At 44.3% G+C, this 25,395-nt stretch overlaps 1 protein-coding gene across 8 annotated transcripts in view; it reads left to right on the forward strand.

Annotated features, from left to right (window-relative positions):
- JARID2 (jumonji and AT-rich interaction domain containing 2) overlaps positions 1–25,395 on the forward strand; it is a 243,175-nt gene that overhangs the window by 141,729 nt on the left and 76,051 nt on the right. For 7 of the 8 annotated variants that reach the window (XM_027128412.1, XM_027128411.1, XM_027128407.1 and 4 more), the window contains one exon: positions 5,012–5,153. The exons of the other annotated variant lie outside the window; for it this stretch is intronic. In XM_027128412.1, coding sequence (XP_026984213.1) covers positions 5,069–5,153 — 85 coding nt within the window. In that variant the 5' untranslated portion in view covers positions 5,012–5,068. The remainder of the gene's footprint in view (positions 1–5,011; positions 5,154–25,395) is intronic. 8 annotated transcript variants of the gene reach the window in all.

Raw genomic sequence — 25,395 nt, forward strand, 5'->3', positions numbered from 1 at the left:
CACACACACACACACACACACACACACACACACACACACACTGCTGCAGCCGCAAATGAAAGCTCTCTTTGGATGCTTGACTGTTTAATATGTAATGTGATACCTTGTCTCGCGGTGACAGGGTGACAGACGGGCATTGGCTCTATAATACAGAATTACCTTTTGTGCATCTCTTCTACAACAAAGCCAGATACACGGACTCTCCCTAATATGCTAATACGTTTGGTTGCTCCAGATGTTTTGGAAGCTCGGGAACAGCTTCAAAGGTCCCCTTGTTTTCCTTTCTCTTTAACCCTTCTTTTGTGAAATAAGGGCATTAGATTTTCCTTCAGTTTTGTATTCCACCACGTACGTGTAGCTGATGGGAGGACTGGCGAAACTTCTTTGTGTCTAAAACAGAAAATTGTAAGCACTGCCCATTCTCGTCCCCCTTTTCAGATGTTAGGAAAGAATTTCCTTCTCTGTGCACATTTCTGTTCTGAAATCTGTAGCTCTCATCATCACTTAGCTGAAGGACTCTTTGGCCTCATTTGTGTTTTAAATTTCCCAGCCCCCGTTATGTTAAGGCCAGGGGGAGATGTTCATGCACATCTCCAGCCCCCCCGGAACAGGACTGCTCCTTCCTCTTTGCTGCTGCCGCTCCAGGCTTAGGAAGAACCAGTTCGGGTATGTTGCCTTGAAAGCCTTTTAGTTGCTTGCTCATTTGGGAGATGAGGGTCCAGAGCTCCTGAATTTTGTTTCCTTGGGGTTCTCAGCTCGTGAGCATGGGCACTGCCCTTGTGGTGGCCTGTGGCACGCCGCCCCGTCAGCTGACGGTGACTCGCCGAGCGCTGCCTTTACCGCAGTGATTTGGAATTTCCAGCTCATATTTATTGCTCTTGTGAAAGACAATGGATGTGGTTTAATTTAAGTTCAACCTACTGAATATTAATAGAGGAGAACGAATGCTCGTGTGGGGAGGCGGTCTTTGGGCCATCGCGTCTCCTCTGTTTAACCTCCTTCCCCCGACAAAGGTTTGTGTTGATGGTGGGCTTGGGCGAGGGTGGGAAGATAAAGCCAGTTGGTGTGTTTGGAGGAGAGGATGCCGTTTGATTATTTCTCATTGACTAAAAATAATGTAAAAGATCAGTGGCAGGGCTTTGTTCCGTAGGGGAAAGGAAAGGCAGTACTCATTGGCTTGTCTGATGGTCTGATAACGGCTCTTCTGCCCCGTGGTGTCGTGTTCCATCTTGCTGACCTGGCTTTTCTGGACTGGGCACGTGGTACGAGTTGGATGAAAACGTTCAAAATGAAATAGGGTAGCCAGTCCACTGGAGATGTGAATAAGGGGGTGGGCGGTGTGCAGAAAAGAAAAAAGCCCAGGTTTATCCAACCATGGAGACTGTCTAACTAAAAATAAATGTACATTTTCTCTGTGCTGATGTCAGGAGGGGGGTACTCAAATTGAAACAGTTATACGCAGAACAAGTCACCCCCCCCCCCCCCCCCCCCCCCCAGTAAAGGCTGGAAACAGCTGAGGTCTTCTAGTTCACATAACAGGCAAGCAGTCCCTTTGTGTGGGCCCCTTTTTCCTGATCTGGAAAGTGAATGACAGCCCATCTGTCTCGTAGTTCAGGTAACAGACATTGTTAATCCTTGGAATGGAGGCATCTTTGGTGTTCTTTGAAGATATTAGTCTGATGAGGGCTTGGGACTGTGGACTCAGCACTTTGATTCCTTTTAATGGAGCTCAGTCATGCCTTAGTGTTTCAGAGCATTCTCATCCTTTTGCCTGACATTGAGCTCACATACAGTCAATTAAAATTCCCCCTTTTCATGTAAAACTTGATAATCCAGTTTCCCTGAATTTGTGCTTGGGCAGTTGATTTCTTTTTTTTTTGGAGAGAAGAAACATTATATCCTTGTTCTAGACTGATGCCTCTTAGATATGAACACTTTTTTTCCATCATGCGTTACTTTTTAACTGTATTTGTCATTAGCAGGGTCTGATAGCTGTGTGATAAGTTTTAAGCAGCCTTACTTCCTTTCACAAAATTAATGATCCAAGGTGGAAGAATGCCCCAGCAGAACTTTGGTTTTGGGCGCCTTACTGTGAGTGAACTTTGGATGTGGGTGCCCTAACGTGAGTTGTATTATGATAGATTGTACAAACATAATTCCTGAGATCTAGTGCACACTTGCCCAGAGCTTTATAGTGTCTTAGGGCAATTAGATCTCTTACTGGCTTGAATCTTGCTTCCCCCTGCAATAGTGGATCTCAAGATGTGGCCCCCCTAGACCAGCCAAAGCAGAACCAGCATCATCTGGAAATTTGTTAGAAGAGGACACACTGGGGTTATGCCCAGGGCGTAAGTTTGAGGGTCACTATTCTTTACAGTCTACAGAGGTTCTTTTTGTCAGAATGACAAGGGTAGAGCTGTCATTGAATAGCTGAACTTTTCTCTGCTAACTCATTCCTTCACTTACTCACTCATTCACTCATGAGCTGCTTGCTCCCTCAGGAGATGCTTGAGATCTTGTTATGTGCATACCAGAGGGGACAGCAAGTGCTTCTTCCTCAGGTTCACCGAGCAGCGCCTGCTGGCCCTTCTGTTTCCTCCTTGTTCCAAACACAGCTTCAGACAACCACCTCTTCTTCCTCCTTCACTGTCACCAGCACCACCACTGTTTTGGTTTTGGTTTTTGTTTTTTAGGTGTATTGCACATACCAGCTTTGCTCTCCTCGTTTTGCTGTTGCAGGTTTGCTTGCTGGCTCCAGTGATTCATACCCTATTGGTTACCCTGCAAGTGCAGGGTTTCTTCTTTGTACATACTACTAACTGATACATACAGAAGTATCTCCTCTCACTACTAAAATTTAGGCTTGGTTGGATTTTGCCTGGATCCCCCGTGCCCTGGCATATGGTGGGTGTTCAAAAATGAAGTTATATTTCCTTCCTCCTTTCTTGCTTTATCCTCCTTTACGTCCTTACATACTGTTGAAAAATTTGAATTCAACCAAGAGTGCACTTTTATTTTAGAGATAATCCCCCTTAAAAATTAGTTTTATATATGGTTCCATAACCAGAATTTTTATTTTGAATTTACCATCCTTTTCAAGTGTGGTAATTCATCCATTAGCGCCTTTTTTACACGTGACTTATATTATGTCCCTGGGCTAGTTTCCTAATCTGCGTTTATAAGTATGGTCTGTATCTTCCTGCTATTTGGTGGGCTGCTGCGTGGTCATCCCCCCCCCACCCCGCCCCACCGCCCATGACATTGCTGCAGTGCGCTAATTTAGTGCTGGTCAATAGAGATGTTACTTCAACCACATATGTAGTGTTAGTTTTCTAGAGCTGCATTACAAAATTTTAAAGAAGCAGGTAAGACTAATTTAAGTGTATTTGACGTAACCTAATAATACATCCGGAATATTTCAAGAATTAATATCAAATTATTAAAGAAATGTTAGTTATAGTGAGTTTTAGATAAGGTTAAATAAAAGTAATAGTTCATCTTCTTACTCACATAGCCATATTTCAAATGCTCAGTAGCTCCCTGTGACTAGCGGTTACCGTAATGGATAGCACTGCTCTCATCTTTGAAACGTTGGCCACACTTCAACCCTTAGACTCATAGATTTCCCTGCAATTATGTCTCTTGTTTGCCTCACAGTGCAAACGCCCCACATTTTCTGTTTCTCTGGGAAGTTGCCTAGTGTTTTCACTTCCATATTGTAGTCATGACTCCCAAAGCCACAAGTCTGAGTGACAGCCATGGGATTTTATTTACTGCATTGTATTAGATTTCCAGCGTTATGTTATTACTCATACCCTGAAATGATGTAAAAATAGATAACTGGGGAAATGCATGCGTAAACAGGCTAAGTCCCAGGGTTTTGTTGCAGTATACTGTGTTCTTCCAGAAAATCTTACCCAATATGTAGAATATTGTGTTCTATATAGTGTTTACTGCAACTAATAGGAACCACTCTTTAAGTGCTTCAACCAAAAAGGGATTTAATACAGGGACGTAAGTGCTTACAAACTTGCTGGAAGGGTTGGGAGAACAAAAATCAAGGGGCCACCCTGCCCTTTTGGCTTCACTTAAAAGCCAAACACCGTGGCTGTGAAAATGCAGACACTTGCTAGCATTTCTGCTGATGCCCAGAGGCTGGTGACTAGACAGTGGAACTGGGGGCCGGTGGCTGTGGACACTTGTGTGGGTACAAGCCCCCCGTTGGTAGAACCTAAATCGTATCCAGAACCCTAGATGCAAGGACATCTGAATGCTAGAAGACCAGGCTTTTATTCAGCTGTGACCCGTTGGCTGGTGGCTCAGCAGCTTCTATGTCACTTCGCGTAGCCCTTTTCCCAGTCTGGGTTACTAGTGGCTCATCCTGGTGCCACCAGACTCCCTCTTCCGCATGGTACCGTGTATGGAGTCGTGGAGAATCCTTATCCTCTGAGACAATCAGATTCCAATACAGTGACTCTGATACAGTGGATTGCTATGAAGAGCAAGTTGTACAGTCAGACCTCTAGTTAAGGACTGATATATGGCCACAAGGTAATGATTGATACTTTTTCTTGGGTGGCAGGTACTGGTTCCTGAAGGCAATTCCAAAAAGGATTTCAGTGTTTCTAGAGTAAATATTTAGCCCTGGAAGGGTAACTAGTTTGAATCGGTAATACGTGAAGTTTGTTTCTTCCTTTCCACTCCCCAGCCCTGAAAGACGTTGATGCACTTCAGAAAGGATGCTGTAGTGCATTATTACAATCACACATTTCTGCTTGACTTTCTTACTGTGGTAGTTATTTCTTTGGTAGGCATTTCACTCTCGTGTAAGGTCTAAAGTAGGATGAGGTGGGACTTTTCCCCCTCCATTCACAAGGGATGTGTACCTTCTAATTCTCTTCTATCCAGATTCTTGTCTGCCCATATCAGCCACTGTGTAGGGTTAACTGTGGTAAAGTGCTGCTTCCTGATGTCATGTATTGAAGTGTTTGTCCCCTTTTTTCACCTGTAGGGCTCCTTGGTAATGGCCAGTCTAAGGGATTAGGACCAGCATCAGAACAGTCAGAGAATGAGAAGGACGATGCATCCCAAGTGTCCTCAACTAGCAACGATGTTAGTTCTTCAGATTTTGAAGAAGGGCCGTCGAGGAAAAGGTTAGTACTCAAGGCTGAAAATATTGCTGCCTTAAACCAGGGACTTCACACTAGGTGCCAGTTTTGTCCGCGTGGGGACAAACTTGGGCCCACTCACCCAATCTCCTGATTTTTTCATAGAGGAGCCAGAATTCTGGAGTTTTGTATCAGATATCCTGGTTTCTAAATATTGTCCACTAATTATTATTAGAGATGAATAAAGCAAAAAAATGCTGTGGACCAGAAGAAAACACTTTCCTGCCATAAAAATTGGCCAAAGAGTTGCCAACTTGTAATTCCTGTCTTTGCTGTTCATTTTAATTGATTTTCATCAGTTGTATTCTTGAGTATATTAGATGGTATTTCGCCATTTCTAAAGAGATGTTTCTAAAAATTTGAAGAATTAAATGTGGCGTTTCTGAAAAATTTTTCCCCTTGTCAGGAAAGCAAAATCCACTTGGTGTTAACCAAGTTAGTAGGTGTGAAATCGGTTCTTAAAATTAATTTACCAGCAGGTTTTAAATTTTTTTAAATGACTTTCCTAAATAAGCTTTAGATAGCTTGATCAGGAAGTTGGCTATGGTAGTTTGATAAGAGTTGTGGCTTCATGGTCAGACAGTGACATTATATAATAACGCTTTTAATTGGGTGTTTTAAAAACCCTTTGTTATCAGCCTTATTTCACGCCTTGTGTTGTCTGCGCGGACCGCCGCCTCCCTTAGAGTTTATATTTCATTTCATTCCTTTTCTGTTCTCATACTCAGTGTTTTCCTGGATGACAAGATTAATTACTTTTTCTTAGAATCTGTTTTTTGGAGAGGTTTGGGAAAGGGGGGAAAAATAACTCCTGGTCTGGACTTCGTTGTTTGCCCTGTCTATATACAGAATTACAGTTACTTTTCAGAAACCATCTAGTTGTGTATATCTAATGAAGAACTGAATATGGTGGCAAATTAAGAGGAAGGGAGAAGAGTGGCCATGTGTGGATACTTAAAATCCTTAACAGAACTGTACTTTAGATCTGAAATTTGAGATGCATGGCTCCAAGCCTTTATTTTCCTCTGTCACGCAGTGTCTTCAGTTAGAATACCCATGGTATAGAGTCTGTATTAACTTCCATCCTCTTTTTCCCTCAATCCTCGGCACTGTGTCTTAGAAGGTGTCATTGGATTTGTTAGTACAATTAGCACGCGTATGTAAGAAGTATCTCTGCCAGTGTACTGGACTTTGTACATTACTCTATTTAAAAACATTTGGCTGAGTGTCTCAGTGTAAGCCTTTAATGTTTCAGATGCTCTGTGACAAACATTCACTCTGCCCCAGTTTGAAAAGTGCACCGTCACAAGAGGGAGAGTTAAAGGGTGTGTAAGAAAAACCACATTAGTAAACATACTGGAATGTGTAATAATACTCTCCATGTTTCCAAACATGGGTGGGGGGGTCATGCATCATCTTTCATCTGTTTTTGAGGAACAAAAGTCTGTGACTGTGGTTGGAAATGACAGTACCCATTCTTCAGCTACATGGCCGTCCATCACCCTCACCTCTGGTGAGGTCGGTCAGCATGGGGGTATGATGACAAAGGCCATTAGGCTTCATTCTCTTGGGGTGGGTGTGGGGAGCCCTTTGTCCCTGGCTCCTAGCACCTTTCTCAGATGGCAGTGCTGCCGGCTTCCTCTTTGCACGGGACTGTGGTCCTGTGTGGCAGCTGTGTGCAAATCAGTCAATTAACTTTAATTCTCCAGGGCAGTGAAAAAGAGAAACTTTGTTTAGGGGAACTTAGGGAAAACTTAACGCATTGCTAATCTGCTTTAATTATTAGTGTGCCAAGTACCTTGTTTTACTGAATTACGGATTCATGACAGCATTTTGGGGAGTTACGATCACAGTCTACTATCAGGGACATATAGTGTAGATTAAGGTTTTGACAGGTTAGGCTAGATTTAGGGCTGCTCTGGGGTGGCCTGCGTTGCAGAAAGGGGCTACACTACCCATCCGTAAACTACGGTAGTGTAGTTAGGGCATAAATGTCTTGAAGTGTTGCAGGGTACATAGCAAATAGAAAATAATAACTTTTAATAATTTTTGGCTTATTTTGATTCCTTGTTGGTATTTAGCATAAACGTTTAGTATAAATTCTATGGTATGAGCCCTGCCTTGTAAGGGTATGAACTGGAATCTGAATTCCTGGAGCTTTGTCAGTTACCGTCAGACTTCAGTGCTCAACCTTCCTTCATGTTACATGTAACGTACCTTTTCTAAGAAGCTGACGAGTGTGCTGTCTCTGCTGATTCCAAGCCAAGCCCAGAGTAACTACCTAAAGTGGTGATTTTGAAATGTCGCTGAAGCGACATTGAACTGATTGTTGACTAGATCTTACTCTTTATCTAGCGTCTAAAATTCCCATAAATATGCACGAGAAGAGCATGTTTTATGATGCACCACTTGCATTCTCTTTTGGCATTTAGACTTTCTATGTGAGAACACTGAGTCCTAAAATTCCAGTCATGATTTATGTATTTGTTTTGGAAAATGCTCTCTCTCTCACCCTCTCTCTCACTCTCTCTCTCTCTCTCACTCTCACTCTCTCTCTCTCTCTCACTCTCTCTCTCTCTCTCACTCTCTCTCCCTCTCCCTCTCCCTCTCCCTCTCCCCTCCCCCCTCTCTCTTTAGAATGATACGAATTGCTAGCTATTTTTGTACAGTTAATTGCTCTTTCTAGGTGCATGTTTTTAGGATCACCAGTTAATATGCCTTTGTCTTGGTGGGGGAGGGAAAGAAAGGGAATTTATGTGTTTGACTTCCTTAAGAAAAATTGAAATCTGATGTGTAGACTATGCCAACCTCAGTTTAGACCTTGCCCTGAATTTCCAGCCTGCAAGTTGAAGCAATTCCATTTTCTGATTGATGCTTGTAACACATTTCTTAAGTCTTTAGTCAAAACATCCCATGTGTTTACACTGTGTTATTTTTCTACCGGAAACCCCCTAAGCTATGTTTGGTTCTATGTACTTGCTGCCATTGGTTTTACTTAAGTTGGGGATCTTTTTGGTACATAGGAAGCAGTAGAATCCAGCGTTCCATAGGATTTATTTTTCTTGATTGAGGCAAAAATAAAAGGTATTTCTTTACCTAGTCATTAAAAGGTCATCATCTAAAGTCACTCTTTGTAAAAGGAAAAGCCAACCTCTCTAGAAGCTCTTTGCCTGTTTGATGGACAGGGCAGCCCAGCCATTGAAGATCTGAAGGACTTGGCACTGGTGGGAGTTCCTAGGCATTGGTTTTCTTTTTCTTTTGATCCCTGTGGTAGGTGAGTTTAATAAATAATTTAAAAAATCATACATTAATTAGTTCTTACTGTTTAGAATGGAAACATTGTAGAGGTTTTCCACCTTTAATCATGCCATGCCTAGCTCCTTACCCTCCCCCCCTTATATTGCTCATCCCATGATACTCGGTTATTGTAAAATTTGTTTCCTGCAAGAAGTATCTGAGGATTTTTAGAAACCAGAATGGACCAGTTTTGTCAGTCATGTGTGGATAGACTGTGAGAAACTTGGGAATGATGGTTATGATCAGGATAAGGGATTATGTGTTTGGCTGGTGGAAAGAAGGTGTACAAAGAAGTTGGTGACATGGTATACTTTCAGGTGTAAGTGCATGGGAGATCCAAAATGCATGGTCCTTCAGGGGTCACTGGCCTTGGCCACTCAGATATCTAGCAGAATTAAGTGTTGTATGTACTTATTTTATCTTTGGATGGGTGGTAGTTCTCAGGGACGTGTCATGGGCACCTTGTGGTTAAGAATATGGGCTGGAGCCAGACCGTGTGGCCTCTTCTGGCTCAGCTGTCTGTTATGTGTTCTTGGCACGTTCTGTAACATCACTGGGCCTCGGTGTTCTCACCTGTAAAATGTCTGTGACAGTGGTAACCACCTCATGGGGGGTTTTGTGTCCTAGGCAGATTGATTCATGAGGAGCTCCCAGGTATATAATGAGGACTCCGTGTGAGATATTACCGTTAGCCGTCATCAGCGTGTATGACACATGAATTGCTACATGGGGACATGCACATTCACTGAAGACTTCTCAAATGTGATTTTGATTTATGCAAATTGTGATTTATATCTTTTCTCCATGGCGCCGCCCTCACCGCCATCCATGGGCAGATGGAAAAGTGTGGGCCTGTGTCCCTCTTTTTTTTGAAGTTTGCTGAGTCACGGGAAGGACCCTAATGGTGTGGAGTGTGAATTCTTCCACAAAGCTTGTTGTGACCAGGTATTTGCTTGCAAGGAGCAGGTGTGAGTGGGGTGAGGTTGTAGTTTGTGAAGATGCTATCTGGGCTATTCACATGTAAGTCACACCTAAGCCCTTGGGGGGTGGCCCCTATTTTACTAGTACTTAATAGTAAGATCCCTGACACACTTTTAAAAACAAACTCCACGAGTGTCTACTGAAGTAGTAAAAAAAAAAAAATAGTGTGGACTGTGCCTCTGTAGGGATGTAAGTGTTTTCTTTTTATTAAACAAAGAGCTGCTGTATTTTAGTTATTTAAGCCTTTGGGAGTGTAAGACTTGATGGAGTTCAGACAGTCAGCCCTGCTCTAGGAGGTTGGATTTTGAATGTGGAGTGTTAGGGGTGAGGACTTGGTGTGGTTCAGGTTTTGGATATGAATACATGTTGAGATGATGAGAATTCTCCCAGGCTTTTAATAGGCATCCCTTTTACAGCTGAATTGTCAAATATTACTGTTTTCCTTATTATTTCTGTTCCGAGGTACTACGTTGACATGCAGTAGTTTGCTACCTCCAAGTTTGGAAAGAAGATAGGCCCTTCAAATGCATAGGATTCTTACTGGGCAGCACGCAGTGTTAGAAATTGGAGTTATTCAACGTCACCATCCTTAGGAATTAGAATTTTAAAAGCCTAAAGAGTTTTTACATATCTGTGTAACAAAATGCATTTGTAGGATAGTTTAATGTTAAACGCACTATTGAATTCAGAGCTATTTTGACTGAAACATACTCTCTACCTACAGGAAGTAAAAAAGGTGCAAAACTGATGAACTGAATATTATGTGGCACCTTTAATAACCACAGAAAATAACTGTAGAGTTACATAAATGTAAAAAATGTAAACCTAGCTGTGTCTAGCCCATCTGCTCTTTTAATTTACCCACACAGCTGTCACTTCTGGTGCTCTTCATTCCTTCCTTTAGATCTATGTGGCTTTCTGGTATCATTTTCCTTTTGATTTTGCTTGTAGGACTTTAACATTTCCAATTTCTGCTGGTGTTGGATGACTCTTTTAGGTTTTTTATATCTGATAAGGTCTTTATTTCACCCTGATTAAAAAAGAATCTTCTTATTAGGGTTGTAGAATCACATGCAGTTGTGAGAAATTCACATTCAGTTTTGGAAGATATTTTTGCTGGGTATAGAATTGTAGGTTAATAGTTCCTCCTCCTCCACTCCCCCGTGGAGGTTGTTAAGGGTACTGCTCCACCATCTCCTGGCTTGCAGTGTATCTGGCAAGACATCTGCTTCTAAAGCTTTAAAAAATCTATCATACAATATGCTTTCATATAGGTTTCTTAGATTCTTGTGTTTGGGCTTCATAGAGCTTCTCAGTTTTGTAGATTTCATCAATTTGGGAAAGATTCGAACCGTTATTTCTGCAGGTATATTTTGCATGCGTTCCTCCCCCTGCCCTGTAGGGATTTCAGGTGCACGTATATCAAGGTGTTCCAAGTTGTTCCACAGCTCATGAATACTCTGTTCATTTTATTCCAGTCTTTTTCTTTTCTCTGTTTCATTGTAGATAGTTTCTACCTAATATCTGCAGACATATAGTTTTCGCCTCAGACATTGTTGTCTTTAGTCTCTAGACGTCTCTAGATTTTTTCATAATCTTTAGTGTCTCCCCTAATATAGCTTAGTCTTTGTTCTACCTTCTCGAACATATGGAATGGAATTATAATAGATGTTATTAGTGTCTTTGTCTACTAACCTATCATGTGTGTCACTTATGGGTCATTTTGGATTGATTGATGTCCCTGCACTCAATGTAGGTCATATCTTCCTCCTATTTTGCTTGCCTGGTAATTTCTTATTGGATGCCAGGCATCGTAAGTGTTCTTTTGTTGGGTTCTGGGTATGTTTGTATTTCTCTGCCTCTTCTCAAGCATTGCTCTAGGGTATGAGTAGGTTACTAGAGAACATTGAACCTTTTAAGCTTTGTTAGGTAGGGCCAGAGAGCAGTGTTTGGTGTAGGGGTAGGTTTTCCCAGCTACTCAGGTAGAACCCATATAAGCACTTTACTCAGTGCCCTGTGAGTTATGTGTACCATTTTGACAAAGCATGATTCCCAGCCCTGTGTGGGGTTTGGGGAGTGTTCCCTGTAATTCTTTCTTGTGGTACTTTTCCTTGGGTACTTCCTTCACACACGTGTGCTCAGCGAGTACTTGAGGAGGGTCCTCAGCAGATTCCAGACTTTTCTGTGTGGCTCTTGCCTCTCGAGTACTCTGCTCTATACATTCTTTTCCTCCCCAAACTCTCAATTCCTTCTCCTCAACTCAGGGATTCCTCTGGATTTCTCTCAAGGCAGTAACCTGGGCAGTCATTTGTTTCCCAGGGACCGCGGTGCTTTGTTGTGTGATGTCCATTGTCTTGTGTGGATTTTTAGTTTCTTCAGGCAGCAGGGGAGTCCTGTCCCTGTTACTCTGTCTCAGCCAGAAGCAGAAGTCCTGTCTGTTCTTTGAATGTTGACTGAGAGAAAGAGAATGAGATAGAAACACACACGGGAAATGTAGCTACTATGTTTGCACTTTATCTTAGTCACGGTCATAACCTCACGTTTAATTAGTCATCAAAAAGTGAATTGCCTAAGTAGGCCCCAGTGCAATGAAATAGAAAATTTCAAAATAAAGAAGCAGCTGACTTATAAATAGAAAATCTCCCTCCACAAGAGAGCATGTTTCTAGTAGAAATCCATCCTTCATACTCTTTGAAGCGCCAGAAGCTCTGTCTCTAAAAGAAGAACTGTCCCTTAGTGAATAGAACATATCGTGCTAATAAATCTTACTTTAATCCTTATGAAATACCTGGAAGGTTTTATTACCCTGTTTTATAGCTGAGTCAACAAATGTTCAAAATACTTCACCAGTGGCATGTTTCGTGTAAATAGCAAAGTCACGATTTGAACCCAGCTCTTCATATCTCCAATGCCTGGAACTTTTCCACCATGTCACCTTCCATCAGGAGTATCGGATGTAGGTCTTATTTTTTCAGGTACCTTCAGGACAAATTCCAGAAGGGTGCTCCTTTGGGTCAGCAGTGCCCGGCTTGGCGAGCTGAACCGTGGCTGGTTCACTGTGCCTCTCGCCCCCTCAGCTGAGCACCTCCATGCACTGGACAACTCTTGCGGCCCCTCAGATTATATAGCCTGTAAATGGTCTCTTCTCTGCTGGTGCTTGTATTCCTTCTTTAATGTAATAAGTGAAATTTTTTTGCTCATTGTAAACCAAGCAGTAGATAGAAGACAGGTGAATCTTCAGTTTCTTTTGAGTAAAACACACTTTGCTTTTGAAATCATTTCTGGAGCCTTCCAGTATTAGAGGTTAGAGGTCATGCTTTCCTGCACAAGTCATCCTGGATGTGAGAACTCTGAGGACCTAACTGACTATTTTATTTCAAGTGACCGTTCCAGATAGATCGTGATGACTTAGTGATTATAGTGGGTTCTTCCTACATCCCTCTGGGAAAATACGCTTTTCTTTCACTTCACTTTTCACTCTTGTTGGCTCGCCTCAGGTTCCTGCTCATGGGGGGGTCTCTTTCACCTTCCCTGCTGTTCAAGTTTGGGAGGGGAGTTTGCACCTCTCAGCTCTACACACCTTAACCCTGATCTTAAGTGTTTTCCCAGATTAAGTGGCCACCAAGGTGAATCTGAAAGTCACGTGACTCCAGTTGGCTAGCAGAGAGCTGGGAGAGCCTTTCTGATTGTGCCAGGGCTTCTCAGTGTCATCACCCACGGTCATGGTTGGATACAGATTCTTCTCCTGCAGCAGCATCCCCTGGGCTTTGTTCACACCTCTCAGATCCTGCTCATGAGTTCTGTCCCCTCGGTAACCCAAGACACTGGCAGTCTGTTCAAGAAAACCCTCCCGCGTCCCGTCCCTCATGGTGACATGGAGCCTGGCCATGGTGTCTGCGGAACCATGGAAGCCGCTCTAATCAGCGTGACGTCTGACTGGTTTTGCACATGACGTTTTTTATGGGTGGTTGGTTTATGGGATTCCCTGTTTCCTCTTCCTGTCTTGGAATTTTGACTGTGTGGCAGATTGTTACCTGTGTGGCATGACTTGGGGGTTTCAAGACAATGTTTTGCATTGCTTTGGTTTCCAAGAAGCAGACCCTTTTCCTCATTTAACAAAGCATCTTGTGGAGTCCATCTGTGTGGTCCTTCTCACACGTTAGGCCTTCTTGACTGTGCATGTGAAAATGCACGAGCAATGCCCTTTATGGAGGACTAAAGGCGCAGCCCAGTCACGGATCAGAGGATCAGAGGAAGGAAAGCCCAGGTCTAGGTGGTGCTTTGGGAGGTGGGGCGGAGGACGCAGAGGGTGGAGCTTGGAAGAATCTGGAACTGGGTGGGGATTGAGGTTGCTTCGTGATTGCCCAGACCTGGGCTGGTGATTCGGGGTTCCCTGTGTGGAATGTGTGTAGATTTGTTTGGCCTCAATGGCAGGACGGGCTGCAGGTTCCCTTCCCTTTGGAATGTTTTCTTTCTCCCCTCTACCCTGTGCTTCTAGCTTTAGCAGAGGTGCACTGTTACCGCCCAAACCAGCATAAGTAGGGCTGAGGGGTGCTCTGTGTGCTTGACTTCACCCTGGGCTGAGCCCCTGCATGTTGTCCTGGGTTGGGTACGTGGGAGGCAGGAGTTGGCGGAAGGGCGTCACCTCTCATCCCCAGTCCTGCAGACTCTCACTGGCCTGCTCTTCCTTAGGGCCGTGGTGGCGAGGCCGGGGGAGGTCGGGTGTGGAGGGCAGTGTTCAGGGCTTGCGGGCTGCTGCTTGCACTGCGTGGTGTTCCTGTCCTTTTCCAGGTTCCCTGTCCTTGCACGGAGTCTCCTTACCTGTTTTCTCAAGGCACTCCCCTCCTTGGAGAGCCTTCCTGCTGCTTCTCTCCTTTCCCCTTCTTCTTCTCGACCCTGTGGACATGGCACATGGCTTTAGCCTCCTGAGACCCCCCTCCTGACTTCAGTGCCTCTGGCCCGGCACTGTTCATAGGTGTATCCCCGGGGCCAGGACTCTCATACAGTCCGTGAGGCCATTGTTCCTGGGACAGGAAGACAGCTTTCCAGGGCCTTGGTGTCTATGAGATTTTCTAAACTCTTGGAGTGATGCTGGGTCCCTGGGTAGCATACGAACATGTGTAAACTATTGTGTGTCCATTCCTCATGGCCTCTTGATCTTATGGCAAGTGACCCCTGGGTGGGAGACTTACCCCTGATTGATCCTCTGAGTTAGATGGTTTAAGGAGTGACGTGTTTTTTCTGGCGCAGCCTTATAACTAGGCCTTTGATTAGAAACCGGGAGAGAGAAAATTCTGAGATTCCAGGATCGTGTGGACTGACACTTCGTCTCCTTGGAGAACCTTTTTCTGCTGCTTAACTCAACTTTTCCTCTTAACTCTCCATGAGAAAGACAGTCTTCCAAAAGAATTACCGCTTTGCAGGGTGGCTTCGACAAATGTTTATGTGCCACTTCTGGTGTGCCGGCCAGATTCTAAATTGTTTACGTGTATTAGTCCATTTGATTCTCACAGCAGACCCTTTGGGATAGGTCTTTGAACATCATTCCCATTTTGTAGATGAGAAAACTGACACACAGAGGGGATTGGGTGAACTTTGCCAGGAGATAAATCCCCCAGATTATTTCAGAACTCAGTAAATGGTTTCTACCCACCTTGAGTGGAGTGGTGCAGAGCCCCCATGGAGTGCTGGTGTTGGAGACGGATGGAAGAGTTCTGTTTTCAAAATTTTGGGAGAGGTCTGAGGATTCTTAGGGCTGGGCCAAGCGATACCTTTCTAACCCTCAGAGGAGTGGGACCTTCAGGGAAGCAGAGTCCAGGAATGCTGATTTCTTCATCAAGATTCGAGTTGTTTGCCAGGTACTGGGTGGATCTAAGATATGGTCGATTAAGCCTCATTTTGAGCTGCAGGAAATCTCCATTCCAGAGGGAAGAAGGAAAGAAGCAGATCATTTCAAATGCTGTGTGTCGAGTACCATGGAGGATGTGACGTCTGTGGGACACTAGGGGGTGTCTAGGGAAGTTGGGGCACCTTACAGTGAGCTGACAGAAACACTGAGTTTTTCCTTTTGTAGACTCTTTCACTCTTGCTAGGCTCTAGATTCCGTGGAGAAGCTCTTGTAACTTCCTGACGGAGGGTGTTGGGAGCCAGCTTCTTGGGCACGGTAACACGGAGAGACAGGCCCAGTGCCGGGGGCGCAGCCAGCCCGGTAGCTGGATGTGTTGGAGCCACATTAATCACGCCGTGAGCATGTTGGGTGCTGCAGAGCAGGGAGGGCCAGCGCTCCATGCCGGGAGCTTCTTCGCAGAGGCTGAGCCTTGACACATGACGTGGTCCGTGTGCTCTGTAGCAGGCTGTTTCTGGAAGGCCTGGTGTGCTCCAGTACTTTCTCTAACTGACTTGACCAGGGGGCTGGAAGGGGGCAGGTTTATTTACTAACTTTTCTGTACAGCACGTTTGAGATAAGAAGGTTAGTTGATATTTTGAAGGGGCACACGTGTTTGTTGGGACAAAAATATAGGTCCCGCTCCAGTTTTCTTCCGTCTTGCAGAATCCATCGTCAGGATTGACGCATTACTGTAGTTGATTTAAGCAGTCACCTGTAGTGAGAGTAGGGTGCACCTGACACCCCACCCTGCCTGTCCTGGGCCTGCAGAGACCTGCAGTGGTCTGGGAGCTGTGCAGGCTTCGAGTTGGACCAGCCCAGGTAGGCCGCCTTGCAGTAACCAACAACCCAGGTGGTTCTTCGAATTAAACACGGTAACGTATCTCAGCAGTAGGTAGGCGCCTGCTGTGCTGTAGCCTTGGTCCCCAAATCACTCCAAGCCAAGCCAAGATGTGCTGAGAGGCACGGGAATTGATGTTTGTTGGATGCGTGTTGAACGATAGCATTAGTTAGCTTCCTTTGATTAGAGGAGGGAACAGATGGGCTCCCTGTCTTCACCTTAGTAAATGAAAAACAAACCCCAGTCGCGATCTCTTTCTTTTTTTGAACCAAAGGATGAATTGACTTAAACATAGAGGTTCTTGGATAATCAGAAAGGGATTGGCGGGGGGGGGGGGACTTTGGTAATTGAAAGCTATCACTGTCATTTTCTGGGTTTGATTAGGAGACTTTTAGAATAAATTTATGTTGGCTCCATCCTTACTTGACTTTTAAAGTTACCACTGGAATTTCCATTTTTAAGTGTCTCTTAAAACACCACATATCTGGCCTGGCTAATCTGGGGTGGGGTAGCACCTTGTATATGGAGTAACACAACGTAGGCATCTAAAGCAGGGAGAGGTGTATCCTTCTGGCTTTGTGCAGTTTATTTTCAGATTTACTGTTAATGCTTATCTTCCTGGAATCGTGTATTAAGCTTTTTCATTAGTGAAGCTGGGCTCCTCTTTCCTTAACACATTACTTTTCCTGCTAGAGAGGGATTCTGTTTAGAGAAGTCTTCGTAGTCAGTCAGTTCTTCTCCATAAAGACGTACCACCCTCCTAAGAGGTCAGTGCACATGGGTCTTAGTGTGAAGGAAGGAATGGGAAACGTGGGGCCTGCCCCAGAGCACGTGTGTCCTCTGCAGGGTTAGAGATTGGCAAAATCCCTTTGATTTAATTGGTCATTAGTTGTTACCGAGGACAAATTTTTGGATGCTTGTGAGAATGGGCAGCTGCTCCCAGAATTCGCTTAAGGTTCCTGGTAAGCACACGGGCTTCTGCTGCATTTATTTGTTTAAGGAAAATGGTAGAACTTCATTTGAGGCAGTTTTATTACCGCTGTGGCCATTTCCTTTTTCTGTTACCTCAGAGATCTGATTGCAGGGATATCACTTCCACCTCCTATGCAAATGATGGTGTAGCATGCATGCTTTGTGGTTGCCACGGAAACTGGATACCAGTTTCCTTCCTTCCTCTTCTAGCACTGCTCTTCCTTGTGTTTTCGATATGAACGTCTCTGTCACGTGCTTTTGTCCTCCTTGCCTTTTACGCTCCCAAAGGACAAATGTAAACGCATCCCTGATCTCTTCAGTGGTATCTGACCCTCCCGGAAACATCTTATCAGTTCGTAAGTCTTCCTTGATGAAATTGAGAGCAGCACAAAGACAGACGACACTGGTTCCATACGTCTCACGTGAAAGGCACGAGATGCTGGGTTTGTGGGGTTTGGAGTCACCTCATTTGCAAAGGGGGTGGCAGCCATTAGTGTCACTTGTGGTTCACGTGTGAGTGCTTTTGCAGGGGTTGTTAGACATGGCTTTTTATGCAGAATGTTCCCTGATGTCAGCATCCCCCCCTGGCTGCTTAGCAGCTCAATTAAAAGCAGTGCACATTGTTGCTGCTAAGATGAGGATAGAGTGTTCTCATCACCCCCGCCCTACCCTTTCCCTCTCTTCTTCCCTCCTCTTCGTTTTGATGGTAGGATTGGCTGGGTGGAGGGAGGCACTGCGCTAGAGAGATTCTAAAGGACAGGCCGAGGAGGGAAGGCAGCAAGGTAAATCACTTGTCAGGGGCAAGCTTTTGGTTCATTTCTGCTGTTCGAAATTCAGAAATTTAAAGAAGAGACCATAATAATAGATGGGTTTTTCCCCCTTGGAATAAGGTAAATGTGGGACAAGAATATTTTCTCACTTGCTTTAGGCTCAGTTGCTTTGATCTAGAAACATAGAATCTATCATGGCCTCATAAAATGCCTTGATAGATCTCTCCCGCGAGCTTAAAGCCCGTCCCATAGGATGAGTGTGGAGTCAGCAGCATCTGTGTGATTTTTTTTTTTTTTTTTGGAGTGTGTTTGGGCAGGGAGGGAATTGGGTGATCATCGCTCTCTAGCTGTGCTCACTCCATGTTCAAGCTTTAAAAGGGTTTGGCCCTCAGCTCCCTCACAGATGGGATCGTCCTTGTTTTTCTTTGTATCCCCAGTGGCTGGCGGAGTATCTGGTATGTTTTTGTGACGGTAAACAAATTCTAAGAGTAGCCAAATAAAGTGTAAGGAAAGGAAATCTTTCTAGAGGAGTTGTTCTGTTTGAGAAGCATATTTTCCTATTTAGAATTGTCCAGATCCTACATACCCTCTTATCATATTGGAAGGTAGGTGTGTGTGTACTTGTGTGTCTGTCTCTCTGTTGTGTGTTTTTGAAGTGTTGCCCATAGTTATTTATTTTAGAGGGTTAGGAAAGACTGGAGCTGTTTTTTGGTAGTAATATATTATTCTGCTCTTTTATTCCCCCCACCTCCGCAGCCGTTTCTCCTCCCTTCTTATCTCTCCTCTGCTTCCATAATACTTCCTGGGTCCAAAATTCCACATCCATCTATATAGAAACCAAAATATAACTTGTAAAATGACTTGTCAGGGCCTCTCTTGTGACCTCTGATTAGGATATAAGCAAGTACCTACTTCTGCTTTCACAGCAGGTTGTGGAGTCCTCAAACCACTGCAGTGTAAGTTTTCTGCATTTCCATCAGGCATTGTTAATCAGTGATGCCAAGTGAAGGGGGAAAATGCCTTCTTGTCTGAAGGCCATGTGGTTTTTCCTGTGGTGCTAGCTTAGTACTGACTACTGTTTTCTGGTAGAATTTTGAGATATTTAACCAGATCATCGAATTCCGTGATAATAAGCATTATTTTCATTATGATGGTAACAAATATATCTGGCATTTTTTCCTGTTACCCTCTCAGATCTTGGTTTTCCCAGAGGTCAAAGAAGACTTAGCCTTTGTTTATTTGCATTTTTGGAGTTTATTTCTTAAAGAAAATTTACTCTGTAAAGTTTGAACAGCATATATGACCACTTTATAAAAAGCTTCAACTGTGTAGAATTGGCATTAATGTTAATTCCTGCTGTCTACTGTATATAAAATGCAGAAAGATTGAAAACGTTTAAAAGGAAAACGAGAGCTGGGTCTTAGAAATGAATCTTTGTCCTGTTGTTCATACTTGGTTTCAGACATATTTGGAAATGAATGGAGGCCTTCTGAGATGTTGCTTCTTTCATAGGAAGTACTATTTTGTTGAGTATATAACAGTGTAATAGGCCAGGTGCTTTACTTGACTGGGTCAAGTAAATTGTTCTCTGATAATATAATTAAAAAATAACGCGAAGCAAGCATTGGCTCTGATGTATTATCGTGTAAATCCATTTAGTGGTTATTGATTATTATCTCGTGGGAAGGCTGTTTTTGTCAGTGCCTACTTACTGGGCCTGGTAGGATTACTGGGGCCTTGTTTCCAGGCCGAAGCCCACCTTGGCTCCTGCAAACTATTGGGGAATGAATGGTCTGAAGAGGATGCTTCAAGTAACCATGAGCACGATTCAGGTCAATCTTGGGGGATACTTCGTGATTACCCTATGATGTATTCATTAACTTAACATTTTGTTTCTTCCCTGTTAACTTGGAACTGTGCAGGATGGGATTCTAGCAGTTTTAAAATATATGTAGTTTTCAGTCCTTCTTTCTCTAGAACGTAATTATAAATTTGTTCAGCCTGTTATTCTGCCCCCAAGAACTATGTTTGCATCCATTGTGACAGCCTGCAGACTGTTTGTACTATAATCTGCTTGCTGGTCTGGCAAATGCCATTGTGTAATGTGGACTGGCACTTGGCCTTTCTGGCGCTTGTCGTTATTCCCCTTTGTAGGGATTTGAGCCGCTCTGGCCAGGATTTCTCTCCCTATATTCATTTCTGAGGCCTCCTACCGTCCAGTCTCATGGAACGAGGCCGGGATAAATAGAGCCCTTATAGATCATCTGAATGTCAGATCATCCTGGTGCACAGATGAGAAATCTAAGGCTTAGGGAGGACTGGGCACTGGGAATCCTCACGGTGAGAATGTCTGTGAATGTTTGAAGTGATTTTAGAACCAAATCAAAATGTACATTGATCTTGTCCATGCAGCCAAAATCTGTATTACGTCTCTGAAAGATGCCCTCCTGCTATGAGCTTGGGCTGTTGTTGAAGCCAGAGGAAGGTACGGCAGTACAGCTTTCCCTGGGTGCTGGAGACCTGGGTGTTTCGAAGGTCAGGAAGAGTGATGCCAGCAGACACATGGAAGGCTCGCTCGGACTGCTTTTTGCGGGGCCCTTTCCGTCACCGTCAGCGCCTCTACTCCCACTATCTTTGGTACAAACGAGGGCTTGCCCATGTTATTCAGATTTCTTGGTTCAGCCCTCAGATGGGCAGGACTTAATTTAATCCCTGTTTGAGGACAAACATTTTTGCCCATCTTCACCACTCTCCTGTGTTTGCCCAGATATTTTAAAATTTATACTTAAAACAATGAAATTTGTATACAAAGAAAGTATTTAAGACTGTCGATATAATTTTCTCCTTCGTTGAAGCAATTTGAGAAATGAAGAGGCTCACAGATGTCAGTTTGGACAGTGACACCCACGGATTTCCCAAAGAGGTTCTATCTCCATTGTTGACCCTTAATCTAGGAACGTAGAAACTGATTTTGTTGAAACCCCCTTGAGCCAGTAGCCACTAACTGCATGACAGTGGGAGTGGACACACTTCTCTTAGCCAATAAAGCCAGTAGCGAGCCTGTTCCCAGGCCTGCCTGGCTAGGTAAGCAGGCTAAACCTGCCGTGAGCAGTCCCCATATATTTTTGCTAAGCGAACTAGGACCTACAATACACACGGCACCAGTGTGGCACCCTTTATGGTGCTACCTTTGAAAGTAGACTTTATCAAAATTGAGAGGACAAATCCAGAATTAAAATCCCTCTGGACTAAATCTGGTTTTGTTCATTTAAGATGTAAAGTAGATCTTTGATGCCGGCTGCCTCAGCAATTAAACGGGCCTTCATGTCCAGTACTAGGGACAGAATGCCTCTGTATTGTGGTGCAGTGGAGAGAGCAAAGGCTTTGGAATAATGTAGATACTTGCTTGGCATCTATGTTCTTAAAAGCCAGGTAAAGTCGCTGAGCCTCCATTGCACTGTCTGATAAATTTGCACTACAGCACCTTACGGAGCTGGCTCTAGCCCAGTGGTTCCCCGACCTGAGCGTGTAGGAGACCACCTGGAGGACCTTTTAAAGCCCAGCTTGCTGGATCCCACCCCCCGGAGTTTCTGATTCAGTTAGTCTGAGAATTTGCATTTCTGATAAGTTCCCAGGCAGTTCTGATGTTGCTGGTTGGAGGATCACACTCTGATAACCAGGGCTCTGGTAACCACTGGACTAAACGCTGTTCATGATTTTTTTTTTTTTTTTTCTTTCTTCGGTACGCGGGCCTCTCACTGCTGTGGCCTCTCCCGTTGCGGAGCACAGGCTCCGGACGCGCAGGCTCAGCGGCCATGGCTCACGGGCCCGGCCGCTCCGCGGCATGTGGGACCCCCCCGGACCAGGGCACGAACCCGTGTCCCCTGCATCGGCAGGCGGACTCTCAACCACTGCGCCACCAGGGAAGACCCTGTTCATGATTTTAAAGCACATGACATATCACTGTCCCTCAACAAATACTAAATATCCATTTTCTATCGAGTCACTGTGTAAATGGACCGCGATGACCCCGCAGTTACGAGTTCTGGGAGCCGTTAGCCTTTATCAGGTAGATGCAGCCTTTGCTCCAGAAAGACTTGATCTCAGAGCAGTATTCTCCCCTTGTGGCCGCTTGTTAGTTTGGGTGACTCCTTTAGGTAAGAATTTAGATGAATTAATTTTTCTTTTCTTTGGTGAGCTGTGATCATTTTGTTGTTCTCTGGTTTGGGTTCTCCTTTGAACAGACCTTTACTCAGCCCAACAGGTGACGCGTGGCTCGAATTCATCGGTTTGTGCCCCCCTCCTCTTTCCTTCATACATGTTGAGTTTAGGCCTTAGCCGCTCTTCCCATGCCTGCTTGAGATGATGCCTTTCGAGACCTTTTTCATTATATGTCCCCAAACGTTTCCTTCCTCAGCTTGTTCATCTGCTTTGTGCAGAAACAGAACAATGATGTCTTTCCTTCCCTTGTGGTTTATTTGAAATTATTTATAGACTGGTCTCTGGCTGCATGCCGCCTCCTTCCCAGCCCCCAGGCCCCGGTGTAATTTGTCTTTAGGTAGTTGCTTACGTACAGTGTGCCCTACCTAAGGGCACACTGTCTGAGTGGAAGTATTTTCCTGCTACAAACAACTCACCAAAGCGGACAATGTGATTTCATCTTGAATTGCCTTTGCACGCGATTGTCGTGGGCTGGCTTTAATTCCCCATCTATAGGATGATTTCCAGCTCCCTGTAGGTCATCGTGGGTGGTGCACCCTTTGGCCCGGTAGGTGCACCCACACTGATGGCACGATACTAGGTCTGGGAATGTTTCCCGCTGTTCTTTCTGGGCTGTGGAGAGGAGAAATTGGAAACGGTACTGTGTCCCTGCAAGTTATTTCTTCTTTTGTTTTCTACTTAGTATTCACGGATGGTATTCGGCTGACAGGGAGACAATGCAATATCCGTCACATCCCCGTTCTTATGATTCTACCAGGCCTTTCCCCACAGCCCTTCCAGGGCACGTGTGTGAATATGTGTGCGCCCGGCAGCGGTGGGGTGGGAGTGAGAATATGTACATATGGAGGTGCCAGCGCACCTCTCATTCTTTCTCTGATTTCACACGTTTCAACTTGCAGAGGATTTAATTTAATTTATACCTGGCGGGGGAATTTGCCCATAAAACGCACACACACCTCCATAAGTCTGTCTCCACCTTTCACTGTGTGCCCAATTTCAGTGTTTTACAAAGCAAGTTGTGTTTTAGATCAGAGGAGGAGAGATGACACTAAATAACACTGTAGCTGTCCCTTGGTGCACAGAATTCATATACTTCTAGTCATGTTTGCTGTGAAGGGCAATTCCATATACTGATCAACATTTTCTCAGTAGCTTGTCTTTTAAAATGAAATTTGTTGTATTTTTAGCTTGTGGGTTTCTTTTCAGGGGCGATGGTGTCTCCCAGAGAGTGTTGCACAGCGATTGGGATGAGCCAGTTCCCTTGAGGAGGTGCTGGGGGGAGGGAGTGTCACAAAATTTTTGCAAGGGCAAAATAGGGTCACTTCTCATCTGTGTTTATTTTACCCACTGTCAAGTGTGGATGGGAATGCTTTGGTTTACAGTCACCGTGACAACAGAGGCTACTCCCTGCCCCTCAACAGGCAATGAACCCATTCATTTATCCAAGTGCCTCAAAATTCCATTATGTGCATTCCATGGACTGTTAATTCAAGTATTTTGACAGAATGTTGTTGTGTGTTCTCTAAAAGTATGCAGTAGTGGCTTAATCCTGTTCAAGTCACCAAATACGTGTCTCGAGGCACTGTTTCTGTCTCTCAGGGGGCGATGAGAAGAAGGATGGTCAACAACGGAACAGGGTTCCTCAACTTCCTGTATCTGGGGCTTTTCTGTGCTGGGACATTCTCTGAAGTTTTGTGGTCGTATATAACTGAATTTTTTTCTTTCTACGCCATAAATAGATTTGGGCTTTGTTTTCAAGAAAAATGCTTTAAGTTACCACCAAGTTAAATCTCTTAATTCTGGCTAGTTTATTTCAAATTTCTGGGGTGTTAGGTTACTTTTGTTAATTTATTACTTTATTTATATTTATTTTTGGCTGCGTTGGGTCTTCATTGCTGTGTGTGGGCTTTCTCTTGTTGTGGCAAGCAGGGGCTACTCTCCATTGTGGTGTGCGGGCTTCTCATTGTGGTGCAGAGCACGGGCTCTAGGCGTGCGGGCTTCAGCAGTTGTGGCCCTCGGGCTCTAGAGCGCAGGCTCAGTAGTTGTGGCGCATCGGCTTAGTTGCTCAGTGGCATGTGGGATCTTCCCGGACCAGGGCCCGAACTCATGTCCCCTGCATTGGCAGGAGCATTCTTAACCACTGTGCCACCAGGGAAGCCCTACTTTTGAATGTTAGTCATTGTGGTTCCCGCCCCAGCTTTATTGAGATATAATTGACATATAACACTGTGTAGACGTTAAGGTGTATAACCTGATGCTTTGGTGTATACACATATTACGAATGATTACCACAATAAGGTTAGTTAACACATCTGTCACCTCATGTACTTTTATTTTTTAATTTAATCTTTTAAATATACAGTAAAGTGTTATTAACTAAGTCACTATGCTGTACGTTAGATCCCCAGAACTTACTCACGTTATAACTGGAAGTTTCTACCTTGATCACATACACACACACACTCCTGCTAATAATGACTCTCTGTTTCTATGAGTTTGGTTTTTTTAGAATCCACAGCAAATGAGGATCACAGTATTTCTCTGTCTGACTTAACATGACGCCCTCGGCGGCCATCCCTGTTGTCATAAATGGCAGGATTTCCGTTTTTATGGCTGAATAATATTACATTGTATATTCATACCACGTTTTCTTTATCCATTCATCCCTCCACAGATTCTTAGTTTGTTTCCGTATCTTGGCTGTAAATAATGCTGCGGTGAACATGGGGTTGCAGGTATCTCTCTTCGAGATAGTGACTTCATTTCCTTCGGATGAATGCCCAGAAGTGGGATCGCTGGACCCTGTGGTAGTTCTGTGTTTAATTTTTTGAGGAGCCTCCATGCCGTTTTCCAAAGTTAGCTGCACCAGTTTACACTCCCACTGACAGTGTGCGAGGGATCTCTTTTTCTTCACATACTCCCCAGCATATGTCTTTCTCATGTCATTTTTCCCTGTATAATGTTTGTATTCTGTGTTTTTACGTTCCCTTAAAATGAGTTCAGTTCGTGGAAGAATGAGAGTCTGGTGGGCTGCCCTCCTGAGATAGAGTTTGAGTCCTCACCTGGTGCCTTCGTGTCCGCAAAGGTCTGGCCCTAAACGGACCCAGCCCAACCCTCAGGCCCCACTGGTTTTATTGTTTCATTGTTGAGCTAATCAGCCTAGAAGCCCAGGGGTGTGAGGTTGTCTTTGTAGCTGTTTGCTTTGAGAAGGGGAGGTCAGGAAGGAATAAACTACTTTTCTTCCTGGAAAGTTCTCTTCTC

Source organism: Aethalodelphis obliquidens, unplaced genomic scaffold, assembly GCF_003676395.1.
Source record: "Aethalodelphis obliquidens isolate GAN/ISIS:26980383/991018 unplaced genomic scaffold, ASM367639v1 scaffold34, whole genome shotgun sequence".
Lineage (NCBI taxonomy): Eukaryota > Metazoa > Chordata > Mammalia > Artiodactyla > Delphinidae > Aethalodelphis > Aethalodelphis obliquidens.